Below are 18,139 nucleotides of genomic sequence, written 5' to 3'. Positions count from 1 at the left end.
TTCCAGATGCTATTATAATCACGAAAGTAATGTTATAAGAATTAGTCAGTATAATTATGATAAAAGTTAACAGATTTATTGTACCTGAAACGCTCAAGCGAAGATGCAGTTTATTACTGCCCCAAAACATTTCTCCTTGTACTTTTAGTAGTTCCTCATTGGACGTGGAGTACCGTTCTCAGCTAGCACTCTGATTCTGGCCCAGCGTTAAGTATACCTTCGATTCTCTCGACCGGCCAATGAAGAAGTAGAGGAATTTATTTCTGGTGATAGAAATTCATTTCGGTATAATGACAGTCTGATTTGGATTCCACAATACGTTGTAGGTCCCAATAAGTTGCTTGCTAGGTAACCAGTTGGTTCTTAGCCACGTAAAATAGATCTAATCTTCGGGCCAGCCCTACGAGAGCTGTTAGTCAGCTCAGTGGTCTGGTTAAACTAAGGTAAACTTAACTTGTACTTTTAGTAATTTCATTACATATTAATAAGTTTATTTATTGATGTGTTAATTTATCTTTCTTTTCTAATAACTGATCTGTTCTTTCTGTATTGCTTCTTATCTTCTGTAACTTCTTTCAGATATACTCTCTATTCTTTGGAAGCTTGAATTTCAAATCAGTGGCCCTTGTAGGCCTGTTCATATAAATACGCTTTATCTTTTGAATAATAATAATAATAATATTAATAATAATAATAATAATAATAATATAAAATAAAAACTCGAAAGTAATGTATAGGAATTTGTCAGGATAATTACAGTAAGAGATCGCAGAAATTGCCATATATTCCTGCAGATAAGTGCAAAAGCATTGTGCAAGTGAACTTAACTCAAAAAATACGATAGTATAATTACAGTAATAAATCACAGACATTAACATGTATATACTTTTTCGGATAAATGCAAAATCGTTGTAGAAATGAACTTACCCATTAATTAACTGTTGAGTTTGTAGTGTACTCTCTCTTCCAGACCCATTATTTAATTGTTGAGTTTATAGTGCACTCTCTCTTCCAGACCCATTAATTAATTGTTGAGTTTATAGTGTCCTATCTCTTCCAGACCCATTAATTAATTGTTGAGTTTATAGTGTAATCTCTCTTCCAGACCCATTAATTAATTGAGTTTGTAGTGTACTCTCTCTTCCAGACCCATTAATTAATTGTTTGAGTTTATAGTGTACTCTCTCTTCCAGACCCATTAATTGATTGTTGAGTTTATAGTGTACTTTCTCTCTTTCCAGGCGTTCTGCTGGACATCCAGGACACCTTCAAGATGTCCGAATCCCAGAGCGGCCTCCTGCAGACAGCCTTCGTCCTGGTGTACATGATCATGGCGCCATTATTCGGTTACCTGGGTGACCGCTTCTCCCGCAAGATCCTCATGGCCGTCGGCATCTCCTTCTGGTGCCTGGCCACGCTCATAGGGTCTTTCATGCCGGTAGGTTCCCGAAAATTGCCCCCCCCCCCTTTCTTCCTAACCTGTGTCGTCTTTTTTTGTCGCTAGATGGTGCTGGCTACGAGGTCTTGTTTAGTATGTATTTGCTCCTTCATTCGTTTATTTTTATGTTTGTGTGTGTGTTTTTTCCTTAGTTGTTTCTTAAACCTTGATGTTTGTGTGTTTTGTTTTTACTTGTTTCTAGACCAGATAGTGGTTTGAATCCTTCTAGGACGAAACACTTTTTTAATTATAATACCCCTTCGGTATAAGTTATTCCAAGGTATAGGAGTTAAGTAGTAAGCGATATTTGTGGCGTAGTATTTGTGATATATATATATTGTGTGTGTGAAAATAATCAAGCCATCAGTTGGACCGTTAATCATAATATATAGGAAACCAGCATTTTAAAATCAAGTTTTATAAAAGAACTAATTTTTTAAGCACATAAATACCAGCCAAGGATGCATCAGCCCACATCTGTTTATTTCAAAAGAAATATAAAAAAAAATCTAGGTTTAAGCAAAGTAGTTTACTAGACCTACAGCAGAGGTTGTGAGTCCACCGATATAGATAAACAAGATTTGTAAATGAAGCACAGACCTCAGACAGTTGAGTTGATCACTCTTCCTTCTTTCGTTTTTATACTTATCAGGTGTGAATATTTTATCCACCAGTATTTCCTTTGTGCTGCCACTAGCATATATATTGTAAGTTTCCACTGATGTATCAGTCCTCTTGAAGATGTATTAGGAAAGTGAAGGTGAAACCAGTCGGGATTTATACCAAGTGTTTCATTTATCCCTGTGGCACGTCTGCATGAGTGTATGTATGTATGTGCATACACCATGCTCTTATAGATAATAAGAATTATGGCTCTGGAACAGACGATTTCGTTGGTGGATGGAGTATTCAGAATGTTTTATCATTTTGTCCAATAAAGGAACAATGCAGTGCAATATTTAAAAACAAGAGTTAACACCTTCCTCTCTCTCGCGTGAAAATAAATGGGACATCGAGTGCGGTTCATATTTAATAGTTTTATTGAGGGTAGAATCACTCGATGTTTACCATCCCTTGAAAGGAAGACCCACTTGACGGTGTGTGGTTTGTTTTGAGCAGCAGATGCATTACCTCCCCTACTTGAATCTAGTTAAGCCCATGCCACTATCAATCCAAGGAGGGATTGATGGCCAGGTCACATCCGACTGCCCTGTTACCAAGGGCTTCGATCCCATGGTCAATAGATGCTTCGGGCAGCCTTATATGCATCCTGGGGCTCAATCCATTATTGCTGGGTACAGCTTACTGGCTACTTAGTGCTTGTTAAAGGGCCATTAGTGTCATTGAGTCCCTCGCTGTGAATGGGGGATGTGACGTACTGCCGTGTCCTCTATCAGCAACAGTGGTCCCTCGACAGTAGTCCTCTAGAAAAGTTCACATGTAGATTGTTATCTCATGGTTAATGTTTGGATTGACTTTATGTATATATTTTTTCCTTCCTGTGATTACAAGAGAGTTCATTGCCCAAATTTGTATGGGATTTTTACTTTTCAAGGGCGGGGTACATTTTTGTGAAAGATTGCGGGTACTGTGGTGCTGTAGGTTCCTGTTGCAAATGCAGTATATTAGATATTTTCAGTTTTCATATGATTTTCACTCATAAATTAATTTTTTTACAGTATTTTCTATGCACAGTACTAGGCACTAATGGCTGCCTACTAAATTTATTCTAATTTACTGTTCATGAATAAACATTGTTTGTTCTGTTTAAAAATAAATTCTTAATTGAAGCCTAATCATTCTTGGCCAGTATGGTCATTGTACTTGCAGTGATATGTTCTTGTAAAAACATTCTTTGTTATTATTATTATTATTATTATTATTATAACACAAAAAGACTGAAAGATCAGTAACTTTTAAAGAAAGTTTTCAAAGAATAGAATGTGTGTGTATATAGTATAAAGGAAAAAGTGAAGAGAATTGAAGGGAGAGAATAAAAATTAAAAAAAAAATAAATGTAAAGTGACTTCTCAATGTATGCATTTGCAAACAATACTTCAGTATGTTGGGTTTTGCCTGTACTTTCAGAATAGTTATGAAAGTTTATAAATTTCTTCATTCTTCTTCTAAGTGATATTTTTTCTATTTCAGAATTATGGATTATTCCTGCTATTTAGGTGTTTTGTTGGGGTTGGAGAAGCCAGTTACTCCACCATTGCCCCGACCATAATTTCTGATCTCTTCGTCAAGGATCTCAGATCCAAGATGCTTACCATTTTTTACTTTGCAATTCCTGTTGGAAGGTAAGTAAAGCTTTCCTCTAATTCAGTTGTTATTGTTTATTTATGCCTTTGCAGTACACAAATTAGTTAGAATATAAGCTATTGTGACCTGTATTCTTAGCTTTAACTGTGTGTGTAATTTTCTTATATTTTGTGTTGTGCAAGCTACTGTAATAAGTTGTGTAAGAAAATAACAGGAAAACATTTTTCTCTCTCAGTGGTTTAGGATATATCATTGGTGCTGAAGTTAAGAAGCTTGTAGCAGCTGCAGGCACACTCACAGTCCCCTCGGAAGCGTGGCGGTACGGTCTGCGTGTGACTCCAGCCATGGGGCTTCTCGCTTTGGTGTTGATCATCTTCCTCATGGAGGAGCCGGAGAGAGGAGGAAGTGAGGGAGGTCAGCACTTGCAGGCCACTTCATTCTGGAGTGATCTAAAATACCTCTTCTCAAAGTAAGGATGCCTGTCTTTGGTCTTATTTTGTCTCTTCAAAGGTTTTTGAAAAAGCATTATTACCTCTGTCTGTGAAGTCAAGAGTAGTTTTATGTGCACCAGTATCTAATTGCTCGTCTCTCTCTCAGCGACATAACTCAGAATATATTTGACAGTTTTCAGTTAAATTCTGTGAAGCAGTGGACTATGTGCCAAGGAAGAGTAGCTTAGATTTTGAAAAGGATCATGTATTTTTTGTTTAACGTTGTTGGAGGTAGTCATATTACTCTTGAGTTGTGTGGCCAGTATTAACTCATTCCAATATCAGTACTGTAATGAAAAGAAACTTGGACACATTGCACTGTTTTTCTTAAGAGTATCAGTGTAACCAAGTTTTCATTAAGTTGTTAATGCTGTAGTCTATATTAACTACTTTTAGTTTCACCCTTATCTGTTGCTAAAACAGCTTTTTGACCTTTGCAAAGATCAAATAGTTTGATTTACATTGACACCTATGTTTCAACCTTACCCAACAGCAAGAGTTTCATTCTGTCAACCCTAGCCTTCACGTGTGTTACTTTTGTGGCGGGAGCTCTGGCCTGGTGGGGCCCTCTCTTCACAGAACTTGGGGTCAAGATTCAAGAGAATCCCAATTCAAACGTTGCAGAGTAAGTGTTTGGAGGAATTTTTATGAATCATGGATTTTTATTAATTTAAAATACAATACCAAGATACAAAATTAAGTACAAGGCTACACTGTAACATTATAGTGTTGTAGGTTATTGTAAAAATATGCTTGATCACTTCAAACTGTAGTACTTTTTTTTTTTTTAAATACATCTACTGAAATGTATATATTTTTGTTGCGGTTCTGGATTTTATTTAGTTTCTTTTCAAGGAAAATTGTCATAATTTGAAATTTGTAATATGTCTGTTTATTTATAAGGTTTCCATTAGTTTGCAAATTTTTGTTAAGTATACTCCCACTTCTTTACAAATGATAGTCCCAAGGCAGTCAGATTTTGAAAATATAAGTTTCATATGGTTAGACTGGGATATATGTATAACTTGTTGAAGTGAATTCACGACATCTAATTTTCTTAATATGTAAATATTCCATGTTTCAAGGTTATACTGTTTTTCCACGACATCTAATTTTCTTAATATGTAAATATTCCATGTTTCAAGGTTATACTGTTTTTACCGGCAATAAACATAGCTTAATTCCAGTTAGATTTAAGGGTTATTAATTTGCATGTTATTGATTTTATAAGTCACTTAATATTTTCTTGCAGCGTCGCTTTCATCTTTGGAGCTATTGCCATGACAGCTGGTATTGTTGGTGTTCCATTGGGATCATTTTCAGGCCAAAAGCTGCGAGCCAAGTAAGTTGTGTTGTACTGTTCGTTTGGGTGCATTGTATGCCATGGATGATATACATATTGACTGGTATACCATATCCCCTCTCAATGTAGAATTCTTGTTCTTGAGGTGAAGTATACCATACTCTACTGGTATTCATGTTACAAGTGCTTAAGGAAGTTAATGGCTTTAGTATTTTGAATCCAACACCAACATGTTTGATGCAAGATAAGATGAACATTGGGAATTCTTGCTTACCTTTTTTTGGAGGATTGAATTTTATGCAGCCACTAATTATTTTCAAAGTACTGTATAGCCCATTTAATGCATTTTTATGTTTCTTTCAAAGTACTGTATAGCCCATTTTATGCATTTTTATGTTTCTAACATATGTTCCTTGTATTCCTTCCAACAGGTTTCCATTCGCAGATCCAGTTGTATGTGGCACTGGGCTCCTAATGTCATTTCCTCTACTAATAGGTGCCATGTATCTGGCCCAAATTAACACTATTGCCTCTTACATAGTTGTTTTCTTCGGACAACTGTTCCTCAACATGAATTGGGCAGTTGTATCGGACATCGTTTTGGTAAGGACATAACTGCAATTTGTAATGTTTAAAGAAAATGCAATTTTTACTGTGCCTTCGATATCATTTAAAAGTACGTGATTTATTTATGACAAATTCCAAGTTTGATATTTATGTGAATGCTGTCTTCAGAAATCATGTCCTTTACTTTTTTTTTTTTTTTGTAGTATGTTGTCATCCCCACCAGAAGGTCTTCAGCAGAAGCCTTCCAGATTCTCTTCTCTCATGCTCTAGGGGATGCAGGGAGTCCCTACCTCATTGGTGTGGTAAGTATGGTACTGCAATGAGTTCAAAGGCTAATTAAGTTATTTGTAAAGAAAATATAGTTGTTTTGAGAAAAACTGCAGTAGCTGCTGCTCTTGATACTTATGTACGTACAAGTTAAGAGAGCTTTGAAGGTGTCAGATCTACTATGAATATTGAGAAGATGTAGATATAGAGTTTATCCGTACTTTTAATATGATGAGTTCAAGGTTAGTGGTAGTAGCCACATTTTTTTAATCTTGACATAGTGTTTATTGGGTGTGATAATGGCTGTAACCCTTGAAATGCCTAGCTTAGAAATTACTGTTAGAGGTACAATATTCCTCCTTCAGGTTGCAGAGGCAATCAAGCCTGTAATTCCACCAAGAAACGAAACTCTCCTGACGACCATTTCGCCGCTGGAGGGTACCATATTTTCGAATGATATGTTCAATGAGACGAGTGTAATTACAACCACTCCTGAACCAGAACCTGAAGATCTCTACGTTAAATTTAAGGTTGGTTGAATTTTGTAATAAAATTTTTTCCTTATCTTCACATCTGTTGAATTTTCAGTATACATACAAAATCTGTTACAGCAGGAATTAAAATTTTTTTTATTGTAGTCATGAAAAGTGCATATGAACTCGTGGACTCATTCAGGGAAACTCACTGATTAAGAAAAAATAGTACTGTAGTGCAGAGTAGTTTGCCCACTGACAAGTAACAACAAACAAGTAAAAATGCATCGAAGTTTCTTCTGCGCAATTGAGTTTTCTGTACAGCTGCTACAGCGTATAATCAAGGCCACTGAAAATAGATCTATCTTTCTTGTAATGTTGTATGAGCCGCGGCCCATGAAACTTTGACCACGGCCCTGTGGTGGCCTATCCTTTATTGACACATGGACACTTAATGAACAGTCCATGTGGTCCTCCTCCCAAATGCCCAGATTGCAAAGTGTTGGTAACAGTTAAGCATGTACTGTGTGAATATCCAAAATATAACCTGCAGCAATCATAAAACTTTTGAAATAGATCAATAAAAGAAATTTTGTTGGAATCTTTGTTTTCAGTCATACCCATTTTAAAGTTCATGAGAAGCTGTGAGTTAATTGATAAAATATAAGAAAATCAATCAGTCAGTCTAATGAATTTTAAAACTAGTAAATTTTAAGATTTTTCTTAATTTATTTTGAATTTTAATGTGCCTTTTTAGTGAGTATGTATGGAAACATGAGTATAAATGTATTTATTGTGTGAGTGTGCGCCTTTTTGCAGTTTTTGATTTCATTTTCATTCATTCATCACTAACAAGTGACCTATTTGGTCCCAGTGCTAGGCTTCTAGCCTAGACCTGTCATTTCATCCAAATCCTTCGGGCCAGCCCTGTGAGAGCTGATAGTTAGCTTAGTGATCTGGTTAAACTTTTTTGATAAGAATAATAATGTTGCCAGAAGCACGATCATGGCTGACTTTAACCTTAAACAAAATAAAAACTACTGAGGCTCAAGGACTGCAATTTGGTATGTTTGATGATTGGAGGGTGGATGATCAAAATACCCATTATCAGCCTTCTAGCCTAAGTAGTTTTTAAGATCTGAGGGCGGACAGAAAAGAGTGTGGAAAGAATAAAGTGCTGACGGACAGGCAAAGCCAGCACAATAGTTTTCTTTTATAGAAAACTAAAACCAAGACTCCCTTGAATAATTTATTCAAGTTATATTAGTTCTTTGGATATTGTGGGAAGTTAGTGTTTACTGGAACAAAAGTTCCAAGAGACTGCAGTATGGTTTATACCTTTCGGTTTATACCTTTCTAAGGGAAAATAAAGAGAGGCTGCTTTGGATGAAGCAGGCTTTTGTGCATGTAGACTAGAAATTCCTTGCTAAATTTGGACACTTTTTGGAAGTTTACCCTCATGAAAAATGCAGTTTGTCAAAAACTTTCATGAGTTAACATGAGAAAATTATTCAGGTATTTCCTCTCCCTTTTTTTTTCATGCACCTTAAATGTTAGTTCTTGATACCTGAGTATTTGAGTTAGACTGGAGGAAGCAGTTATGTTAGTATAAACTCTAAGCTTTTGTCAAATAAATATAATTTTTTTTTACCATTCAACAGTCATTGCAGTATTCCATGTATCTCTGCGCAGTTGTAAACATTTTTGGTGCGTTATTCTTCTATATCAATGCCTGCTACATTACTGCCGACAAAGAAGAATGTGACAGAACCATAGCAGGTGAGTTTAGGTTTTGTTTAATTTTTCCTTATGCATCTTGGCATGGCAGCTCACAGTTGAGAGCACAGGTTTATTTTATGAATACTCTTTGACAAGTGTAATTATCTACTTAAGTGTAAAACATTTGAATTTTGCTCCAGTGTTGGGAAATCTTAAGTATTGTTTTTAAAAATCTTACTCCTCTTTGATTTTCATCAGATTAATACATATTTCAATGAGATTTATATCAGTACAGATTGAATTTTATGCTTCAAGCAGATTCACATTTAATTTCTTCTGTTCTGCTGAAAATTAAGTTGTTCAGATTAAATGCTGCAAACTAAAAGAAATCTAGTATTTTTGTTCTGTTAGTTTTCAGCAACATAGTTTGCTCATTCACTTACAGTTTGTCTAGCATTAAAGATGTGTAGATATATAAGTTACATAATGTACTGAAATGAGCCATCAGAGGAGTGTAAAATTGGTTTAGACTTTGTAGCCTCTGTGAATGAAACAGTTTCCGGTTATGTCACACCAAGTTGATGTGAATGATGACAAAAAGATTAGTTGCTTTTGACAGCAGTCCTTAATGTTGTATTCCCTTTAACAGTCAAACCCAATAGTGCAAGTAAGATGTAAAATAAATTTTTTATTTGCTTTGTCCATCGCAAATCCCTTCAGCATTTCTGTCTGTTTACTTTTCACTCATTCTTTTCCCTATTTGGTTGGGTTGATGAAGAGTGTAATTCTCTTTTCTACTTCCAGTTTTCTATCTTCATTTAATAAATCCTTTTGAGCCAGCTTTGAGGTTTTGTAATAGTGCAGACCTTTAAGAATTAGTTAAAAAGGTAGCCAAAATTTAGAGGAGGAAAAATAGCAGTAGTATTTTGGCCCTTAGTACTTGATTGATTGATTATGAAATTTAGGTCTTCAAGACCAAGTGCCGGAACCCATCAGGATTATACAGCGCAGAAGTGAAGATGAAATATATAAATTAATGATGTGATTGATAATGAAAAGGTGAATGATAACATATTGTACTAGTAAAATTCAGTGTTAAAATATGAACATAAAAAATGAAGAATGATAGATAAAAACCGTAAAAAATATATAAAAATTTTATATTTAAAATAATGTATAAAATAAATATGACAAATCTTTAATAAATATACTAAATTATATCATATTAAAAGGATCAGATTCTCTCAGATAACCCATAAGGTTATCTACCTCAACATCATCATTTAAAATTTCTAAAGCAGTCTTCCCTGCTAATAAGTATGTTGCCCTAAGGCGATTAAATCTAGGACAGTGCCCCAGCATGTGTTCAGTGGATAGCTGACCACCACAGTGAGCACAAAATGGGCACTGGCTGCCTCTAAAATATAACTGTGGGTGAAGCGGGTATGGCTAATCCTAAGCCTTGTTAGGATGATCTCAAATCTTCTGTTATGATTAAAACCTGAACTCCAAAAATCAATACTTTTTCTAATATTTGGCTCCTATTACAAAGCAGCTGGTCTCTGTAGAGTGATAATAAGCCCCTGATTACTTGATATGTTGGTTCTGAGAGATTTTATTACCCTTGAAAGATGGTGTATAATATTTTTCATTTGTATTAAATGCAAGTTATGTATCCTTTCCTTACCTTTGCCAACTCAGAGTGATTTTTAGTAACAAATGTTTGCATTTTTACCCTTACTAAATGCTGTAAAAAGTTGCCTTAAGGTGAAAGCTGTAGAAATATGACCTGTAAATATCTTGCTTCATCAATTTGTGTACTTTGTTTGGCTCTCTGGTAAGCATTTGTATATTAAAAAATAATTTTTACATGGAAAAGTTAACTCTTGCATTAAGAAGAATTTTTGCACTATTTTTAGACCTCTGTTATTTGATTTTAAGTGCAGAACCAATTAATTTCTAAGTATTGCATTATTAAATTTTTCTCATTTGCTTCATCTTCCCTTCTTCACAGAGTTGAAATGTTTATCCCATTTTGAGGAGTTAGTCCCCCTGTCTCGAGGTTGGTTTAGGGTTTTCAAAGCTGTTGAACCTTTGATTATATGGCTTTACCCAAAATTTTGGGTTAAGCCAAAGATTGTGACTTGTTTTTCTACTGATCCTACAGTGAGAGAGGTTTTTGCTCCCAAAAGTTCCATTGTACAGTCTTTGGGATTTGCCTTACTTACTTTTCTGGTAGATGGAATGGCATAATTATAAAAAGCCACTTTCTGTTGGTTTACGGTCTTTGGGCAACCTTGACCGCGACCTTAAGTTGGTAATACTAAATACTGTACTTGGGCTTGAATGAGGATCATATAAACTGGCTTGGCATTTCTTTACCAAAAGCCACTCAACATGTTTTTATCTTTCATTTACCTGCAGTAAAAGAACATTTTTTTTTTTTAGAACACAAGATTTTGTAACTTTCATGTACTGGTGCCTTTACCTCTAATTTCATGGGTGTTTTTGTACCAAAACATTATGTATTGTTGCAAGCCTTAATTTCCATTTGTTGTACGACCAATACCGTGTATAATGCAGATTGAGCAAATGTTAATACTGAACTGTATTCAAGTGTATCCACCAAAGTTTACTATTATTGTTGGTTGTGATTTGTAATGGGGAATTTAAATTATGTGAATTGGTTGAGCTTTAAGGCTGCTTAATTTTGAATCTTAATTCTCGCAGGGCTAGCCATAAGGAGGTTTGGTTTAGCTACTTTGAAATGATTATTCACAAGAAATTATGAATGGCTCTATTGCTGTAAATATCACTTGTGTCAATGCCTTCAATTAATCTGAATTTTCGATGTCAATTTTTTGATATTGATTTTTATCTTGTATAATCAGTCCTGAGGCAAGAATGTAGGTATAGCAACATTGAATGTCCACTTTCCCATGTTATCTGCTTCAGTTATTTCATGGAGGTGGAGTCTTACAATGCATGGATGCTTACTTAAGGAAGGATAAGGACAGGAAGTTGTTGTAATTGAAAGGCTCATCTCTCGGAGGCAAACATGGCAGTTCAAGGGGTTTGGACCCGGTAATGGGTACCACTTGCAATGTACCTTATGTGGCACACTGTAGATGGTGCTAAAGGTTCTTTTTGACCTTCCTTCAGTCTCCCAGTTGTATCATTGGTTCTTAATTTCTTCTTACCTAGCCATTCAGCCTTTTTAACTTACTCAAGTTTTCACCTTATTTTAGAACAGATCCTTTGGATGAACCCTTTCTGAGTTAAAGGTGACTCAGTGGTCTCATTAAACAAATACATAATTAATATTGAATCATAACACATTCAGAAACTAGTAGCCAGACTTCACTATACAAAAGCAAATTAATTTTGTTAAGGAGACTTGTTTGGTATCAGATGCCTCATTTTACAAAGCAGGTGTAGTTGAAGATCCTAGTTTGAGTGTTAGTTTTTGCAAGCTAAGATATAATTTGAGACTTGAAGAATAGGGGGGGCAAAAATTTTGGATAATAGTTGATGTAAAAGTAAAATGGACTAGAAGCCATGAAGATGATGTTGCTCTTAGATCAGTATCCTTGGTGACGCATTAGTACGATTATTTTATATGTAAATAAGATACAGCGATTTCCTCAAATTAGAGAGCCGTTTACATTTATGACCACTGTGTTGGGATTTGTCTTTGGGATTTGTCTCATAATTCCTGCCTCAGCACATGCAAGTGTTTGCCTTTTCTCTCAGGATGGTAGGCAATTAGTTAATAACTCTTAACAATTCATACAAATATTTTCAAGTGTAAAAATAAAAATGGAAATCAAGGCCTCATTAAAAACTGTTTTGTCTGCCTCAAGTATACCATATGCAAATTGTGAAGCTGCATGGTAAAATAAGTAATCTGTTGCTCAAGTTGTGACCTTTGCCTTTGACCCCTCTTTTTGATTACCTTCCCTTGCAAAAATAACCAAAACAAAGTTTTTTGTATGAATGAAGTTTGAGTGATGAACATGATTAATGTAAATTAGAAAAAACTGGATTGTATGTTGACCTCAGCAGTATAATTTTTGAAAAGTGTATAATTTAGTTGAACTTTTGTATTCATTTAGTGTGGAAAATAAGTACCTTACTGTGGTAAAGATATGTAAAACATGAGGATTGAGGATAGGTTAATATTTTTAAATGGTACAACTAACTTTTTTTTTTTAGTATTCATTCTCATGGCCTTTGCCTTGAGAAAACTTAGAAATGGTTTCTTCTTCCATTCAGAAGAACCTTATTCAGACTCAAGTTAGTATGAAAGTTTGTGGAGTTAGGCCTTGACCAATTATTCAGATTTCTAAAGCAGAGCTTAGCTGTTGATAAGTTAAATGTGCAGCATGGTTGAATTGCTAGTTGACCTCCTTTCTGACTCTCACCTACTTTCAAGATGCTTTGATGCCCATTAGTAAGAAACATTCTTTGTCCACAGCCTGTATGCATCTAATTGACTTCTTGCTTGCATTCTTTAGCTTTACGAAGCATCAATAAGTATCAGACATTTTCAGTTATTTCACTGTGGTAGGCAAATTTAAAAATTGATTGCAACTACTGTATAGTTTTTGTTAGTAGTGTGATGAATTTCCCACAAAAGTTATTAATTTTTTAGCAGTACAGTATATTATAGTCTACCGAGAGGCTTTTCTTTTTGTATAATTATGAATAGTACAATTTTAGAATCAAAAGTTTAAGAAAAGTAGTTTTACTCAACAATTAATTATGTAATTTTTCCACAGGTGATGCAGAAGACGAAGCCAGTTCAAGCAGCAGTCAAAGCATATCAACACCCGATGATCCCGAGGTGGAACAGACACAGAACCTCCTCACTTGAGGTCTTGAATTGAATTAGTCATATGTTAGTTACCTATGCTGTAGGGTGCCATGTGCACCCTCATGATATTGAACATTACCATCCAAGATTGTTGAATAATATTTCTATTTTATCTATAAGGCAACCTTTGGAAAGTCAACTGTGATCCTCTCTGACACCATATCTGGAGAGTCCTGCAACTTAACTTGGCAAAGATTGTAATGGAAAAACTTTTAGACTGTTTTTCTGTAAATTAAGAAACAATATGTGAAATGCAAAGTGCATTGTCTCATACTTAAGGTTGAGATCAAAGTTAATTTTAAGATTCTCAAAGATCCAGAAAGGAAGCACATAGATCTCGTGAAAGGTGAATTCACGATGTGTAGTTTTGTGTATTTTTATACAAAAGAAATAAACTTTTGTCATAAAAATAATGAAATTAATTTAGCTATAATGTTGAATATTCTAGTGCCCTTGTGGATAAGAGAAGCCCCTTAGATAAGGCTCTTTGTGATTAATACATGAAATGCTATTTTAGTATTCATGTACATTGCAAATTACTGCATACATTATGGTCTTTTTTAGAGTGCCAACTTACACTTTAATTATTAATCTAATTAACTGCAGAAATATCACAGAAACCAAAGTAAAAGGTAGTGTGGCTATGAACTTTACATATTGCCAAGTGGCTGTGCTTAAAAGAGGGAAGAAATACCACAGATCAGGTACCGGGTGACTTCAAATGTTTTGTGAAGGTTGTTGAATTAGAAATTGATATATTGTGTTGAAAAAGACACTGGAAAATTTTCCACACTGATAGACATCTGTACTGTAATGTAGTACATGTATGAACGTGTGCGTTTATATTTTCCAAGTCACCACACCTGCCAGTACTGTATATACAGGTAAGTGTTCCTCTACAAAGCTTTACTATGAATTTTAATAAGTACGTCCAAATAGAGCCATTTTAATTTATTCTATACAGTTTTTATAAACTTTGAATAAGATTTTAATAACCTTGTACCAGCCAGACATTTCTTACTCCATGACAAGTTTCTTCAAGTGCTCTCACTCACCATAAACTTAGGAAATTTATAGTGCCGGAGTATGAGTGCAAGATGTCTGATGATTCCCAGGATACAGTGTTTTTATATCAATGTTGAACTGTGGATTTAATTAATTTTTCCTTTACATATACCTTAGATGGACAAAGTGGGTTTCCCTGATCGTTTTATCATCAGCTGTTTTTTTTATTTTTTGCCAGATTTTATTACTTTATTGGCAAAGCATTTTTGTTTGTATTACAGGTTTTCTCTGGGGAAAAGTAATTATGCCTAAATCTGTCAAGTCTTGCCTCTGAAAATTTTGATGATCAGAGGTATCACTGTAAAGGGAATTTTACAAGGTCCTTCCAGGTATCATCTGAATATGTCCTATACTAAATACATTTTTGAGAGCAAAATTCAGTATTTGAAGAAACCCATTCCAAGTTTTTATGTTTTCTGCATTGAATGTAGTTGTACAATGTTTCTGTGTTGCCGTGTGGTGTTTTATTATTTAATTACCAGGCTGAGAAACCATAGGCTTAATAGGATGTTATGTAAAACTTGACAAAAAGCTGTGAATAGGACCAGAGTTGAGTCATTAGCAACTAAGCAAACCAGATAGCAGCTTTGATAGGAAATACTGCATAGCATAGACAAACAGTAATGAATATAAGATCTTAAAAAAGTGCTTGGTTTACCTTTTACACACAAATTGGCAAACTAGTGCAAAAATCTGTGTAAATGCTAATACTTCTTTGAACAATTTTGTTATAACTTATTCCAGATTTTTTTACACACGACAAATGATTACATGGACATTTTGAAAATGGAGCAAACTGAATTTCAGAGTCTAGATCTGTATACTTTACCATACATGTTACTAATGGTTGCCAAAATTTACTGAGGCAATAACAAGTACAGGGTATTATTTGAAAAGAATAACGGACACATTGGATACATGTGAAAACTAAATTTCAGCCATGCTGTTTGAATAATTTTCCTTGTAGGCCTGAACAAAGAGTTGATAGTGATCATTGTTTAATTACACTTTTAGTGTCTGTCTCTTCAATGCATTTGTGATATCCACGTGAAGTTTGTTGGTATGTGAATCTTGGTTCATGGCTGCAGAACTCTGTCAGTGGTGGCAAGTTTTTATTATATATTTCTGTTGGTGAGTGAGTGTTGAACAAATGCAGTACATGGCAAGTATGAGACAACCTCCTACATTACGTACATCATTCCTTTTATAATTTTTCTTATAAATATTTATACCATTGGTAATGCAGGGATAATGCTAGACATTTTCAATATTTTGGCAGTAATAATCCAAGCTGTCTTATGTTCATGTGTTAATATTCCATTACTGTTCATGTGATGATATTGGCTAGTAAAAATCAGGCTAAGGTGAAAATGTGTTTAACAGAAGAAATCTGTCATTAGTTGTCTAAATTTATGTTTGGTTTTAGTTTCAATACAGGGACCTCATGAAAATTTGTGTAACTACAGTGCTGTACTGTATGACTATGGTAATTTGAATTTTAACAATTTCTTGCCTAAAAGCATGTTACCTTTAAGATCAGGCCATCAGTACATCAGAGATATTTCCCCTGTTGCTTCTGAGTATTCACTTGTTTTTCCTTAAAGTTGGTCTGGCTTGTTAAAGTATTGGTTATCAAGTATTGGTTATCACATAAGTGGATTCCACTCAACTGACAAACTTGTAAATGTACTTTTGGAATACTATAATTTCTTTTATTTTATATTAGAATATAGGTCCCAGTACTATTTTATTGTTTGGAAGTGCATAACTTCAAATCCTCTTCAATTATTTTATTCTTTGGAAGTGCATAACTTCAAATCCTCTTCAATTTTTGGCACAAACTGTCTCCTGTGTGAGAAGTATCTCCTTTCTCTCTCCTCCATTGATGTATCTTATCCTTTCCTTACCTTTATTAGCAAGGAACCTCTCAGCTTACTTGCAAGAATGTATATATGTTTGACAACTATCATTTGATTACTTGAACTTGCTTCTGTGGACACATCCTCAATCTTACAACATACCTACCTCTTTATATGTGGGATGATAGTTACTAGAGCTTTTATTTTTCTGATGCAACCAAAGCTGACCTTTTGGTTTGGAATTGTGATTATGAGGTATACTGCTATTGGGATTTTTATTTTTCACAGATTTATCCTGTAATATATTGTTGTTCCATGAAATGTCTACAAAACTATTTACAAGCTTGAACAGCAGCAAATTTACATATATTGCCAACTTCTTTGTGTAAATAGCTGAAAAATTATTATTTTCTGGTTTGCCAGCCAAACTTCTGATACATTCTAGAAGATACCCTGTATTGGTCCTTGAATTTTTATCACATGGTACAAATGTACTAAAGAGCCTACCACACAGTGCATATATAAATTGGTTTCTTACATTCTGTTGTACATAGAATAATTGCATTGACTCATATTGGTGCATTAGGCTCATACTTAGCCATCCATTTATAATGTCGGGTATGATTGATGTACAGTACTGTATATTTAATGTTGTATTATGTAATAAAAGTTGATCAAATTTGTTTTTTTCATTACCACTACCATGCTAATGTATTATTTGTCCAATGTTGAACTGTTATTGTTCTGAGGGCCAATAATCTCTTTTGTAATATTAACTTCATGTTTTGCACTTTGGTATTTCATTAACAGTTTCAACAGTTATCAACATCTGGTATTCCCTTGCAGGGTTGGACAAAAAATGAGATCACTCCTGTCTTGCATTTTCTGCCTGACTCTATCTGTGGGTCAAATCTCCATCCATGTCTCATTTCTGAGATTTTCTGGGCCTCTTTGCTTGTCTTCATTCTGCTAATTCCTTATCTACAATTGTACTTTTAAATGGTCCTCACTCATTATCAAATATTCAGACTATCTCAGCCTTTGCAATCATGGTCTTTTTCCAAAATGTAGCATACTATGAATCTTTCCTTTTCATCATGACTCCTTCAGAAACCATCCAATTTGCACATTTTTGCTGTTTACCAAATCTGAAACTAATTTACTATAATTCTAACAATCTCAACACTAACCCAGGCCATTGCTACTTTTCTTACTGCCCTCTTGATATCAGCTTCCCAGTCCACCATATCCGCAAGATAAGATAAATATCAAAGCTTTCATGCATGCCGTTCCACAATAACATACTTAACAGATTCAGTATCAAGTCATCTGACCAATTACTGTACTGTATTCATAAATCAAATCATCCACCACAACAGTGTTCTTCCACTTCTTTCCATAATTTTTATACATTTTGGGCATCTCGTGATACTATTTTATACACAGTTCCATGTGACCACTTCCCTGACAGGACATTTTCTTTTGCTTCCTTTCCAATCATCATTGGCTTTGTTTTGCTTAAAATGATTTTCAGTGTTCTCTCTTTCATTCCACACTTCCATCTTCCAAACATTTTTACCATCTCTTCCAAATCTGCTCTTAACTGTAGGTCACCTGAATATATTACCTGTCATTGCCTTCTCTGAGACTTGTGTTATGATACAGCACCTTGAATGTGTGAATGAATATTTCTGATACCCATTGCTTTTGTGATTCAAAGATCTACACGTGAGTATATCCTCATCACATGATAATGCTCTAGACTGGCTTTTGTAGATCACTGTTCTGGCATTGAGCCAAAGAGATGTCAATTTTA

At 34.7% G+C, this 18,139-nt stretch overlaps 1 protein-coding gene across 2 annotated transcripts in view; it reads left to right on the top strand.

Moving 5' to 3' along the window:
* The window catches only part of LOC136836703 (protein spinster-like), a 96,425-nt gene extending 79,423 nt beyond the window's left edge, over positions 1-17,002 (top strand). For both annotated transcript variants that reach the window (XM_067101207.1, XM_067101208.1), the window contains exons 2-11: positions 1,242-1,438; positions 3,590-3,741; positions 3,939-4,172; positions 4,688-4,819; positions 5,447-5,536; positions 5,929-6,100; positions 6,268-6,366; positions 6,697-6,861; positions 8,466-8,583; positions 13,305-17,002. In XM_067101207.1, coding sequence (XP_066957308.1) covers positions 1,242-1,438; positions 3,590-3,741; positions 3,939-4,172; positions 4,688-4,819; positions 5,447-5,536; positions 5,929-6,100; positions 6,268-6,366; positions 6,697-6,861; positions 8,466-8,583; positions 13,305-13,399 — 1,454 coding nt within the window. In that variant the 3' untranslated portion in view covers positions 13,400-17,002. The remainder of the gene's footprint in view (positions 1-1,241; positions 1,439-3,589; positions 3,742-3,938; positions 4,173-4,687; positions 4,820-5,446; positions 5,537-5,928; positions 6,101-6,267; positions 6,367-6,696; positions 6,862-8,465; positions 8,584-13,304) is intronic.
* Positions 17,003-18,139: the final 1,137 nt, after the last annotated feature.

This window comes from Macrobrachium rosenbergii, chromosome 56 (assembly GCF_040412425.1).
Source record: "Macrobrachium rosenbergii isolate ZJJX-2024 chromosome 56, ASM4041242v1, whole genome shotgun sequence".
Lineage (NCBI taxonomy): Eukaryota > Metazoa > Arthropoda > Malacostraca > Decapoda > Palaemonidae > Macrobrachium > Macrobrachium rosenbergii.
This window is presented reverse-complemented; position numbering and strand designations above follow the sequence as displayed.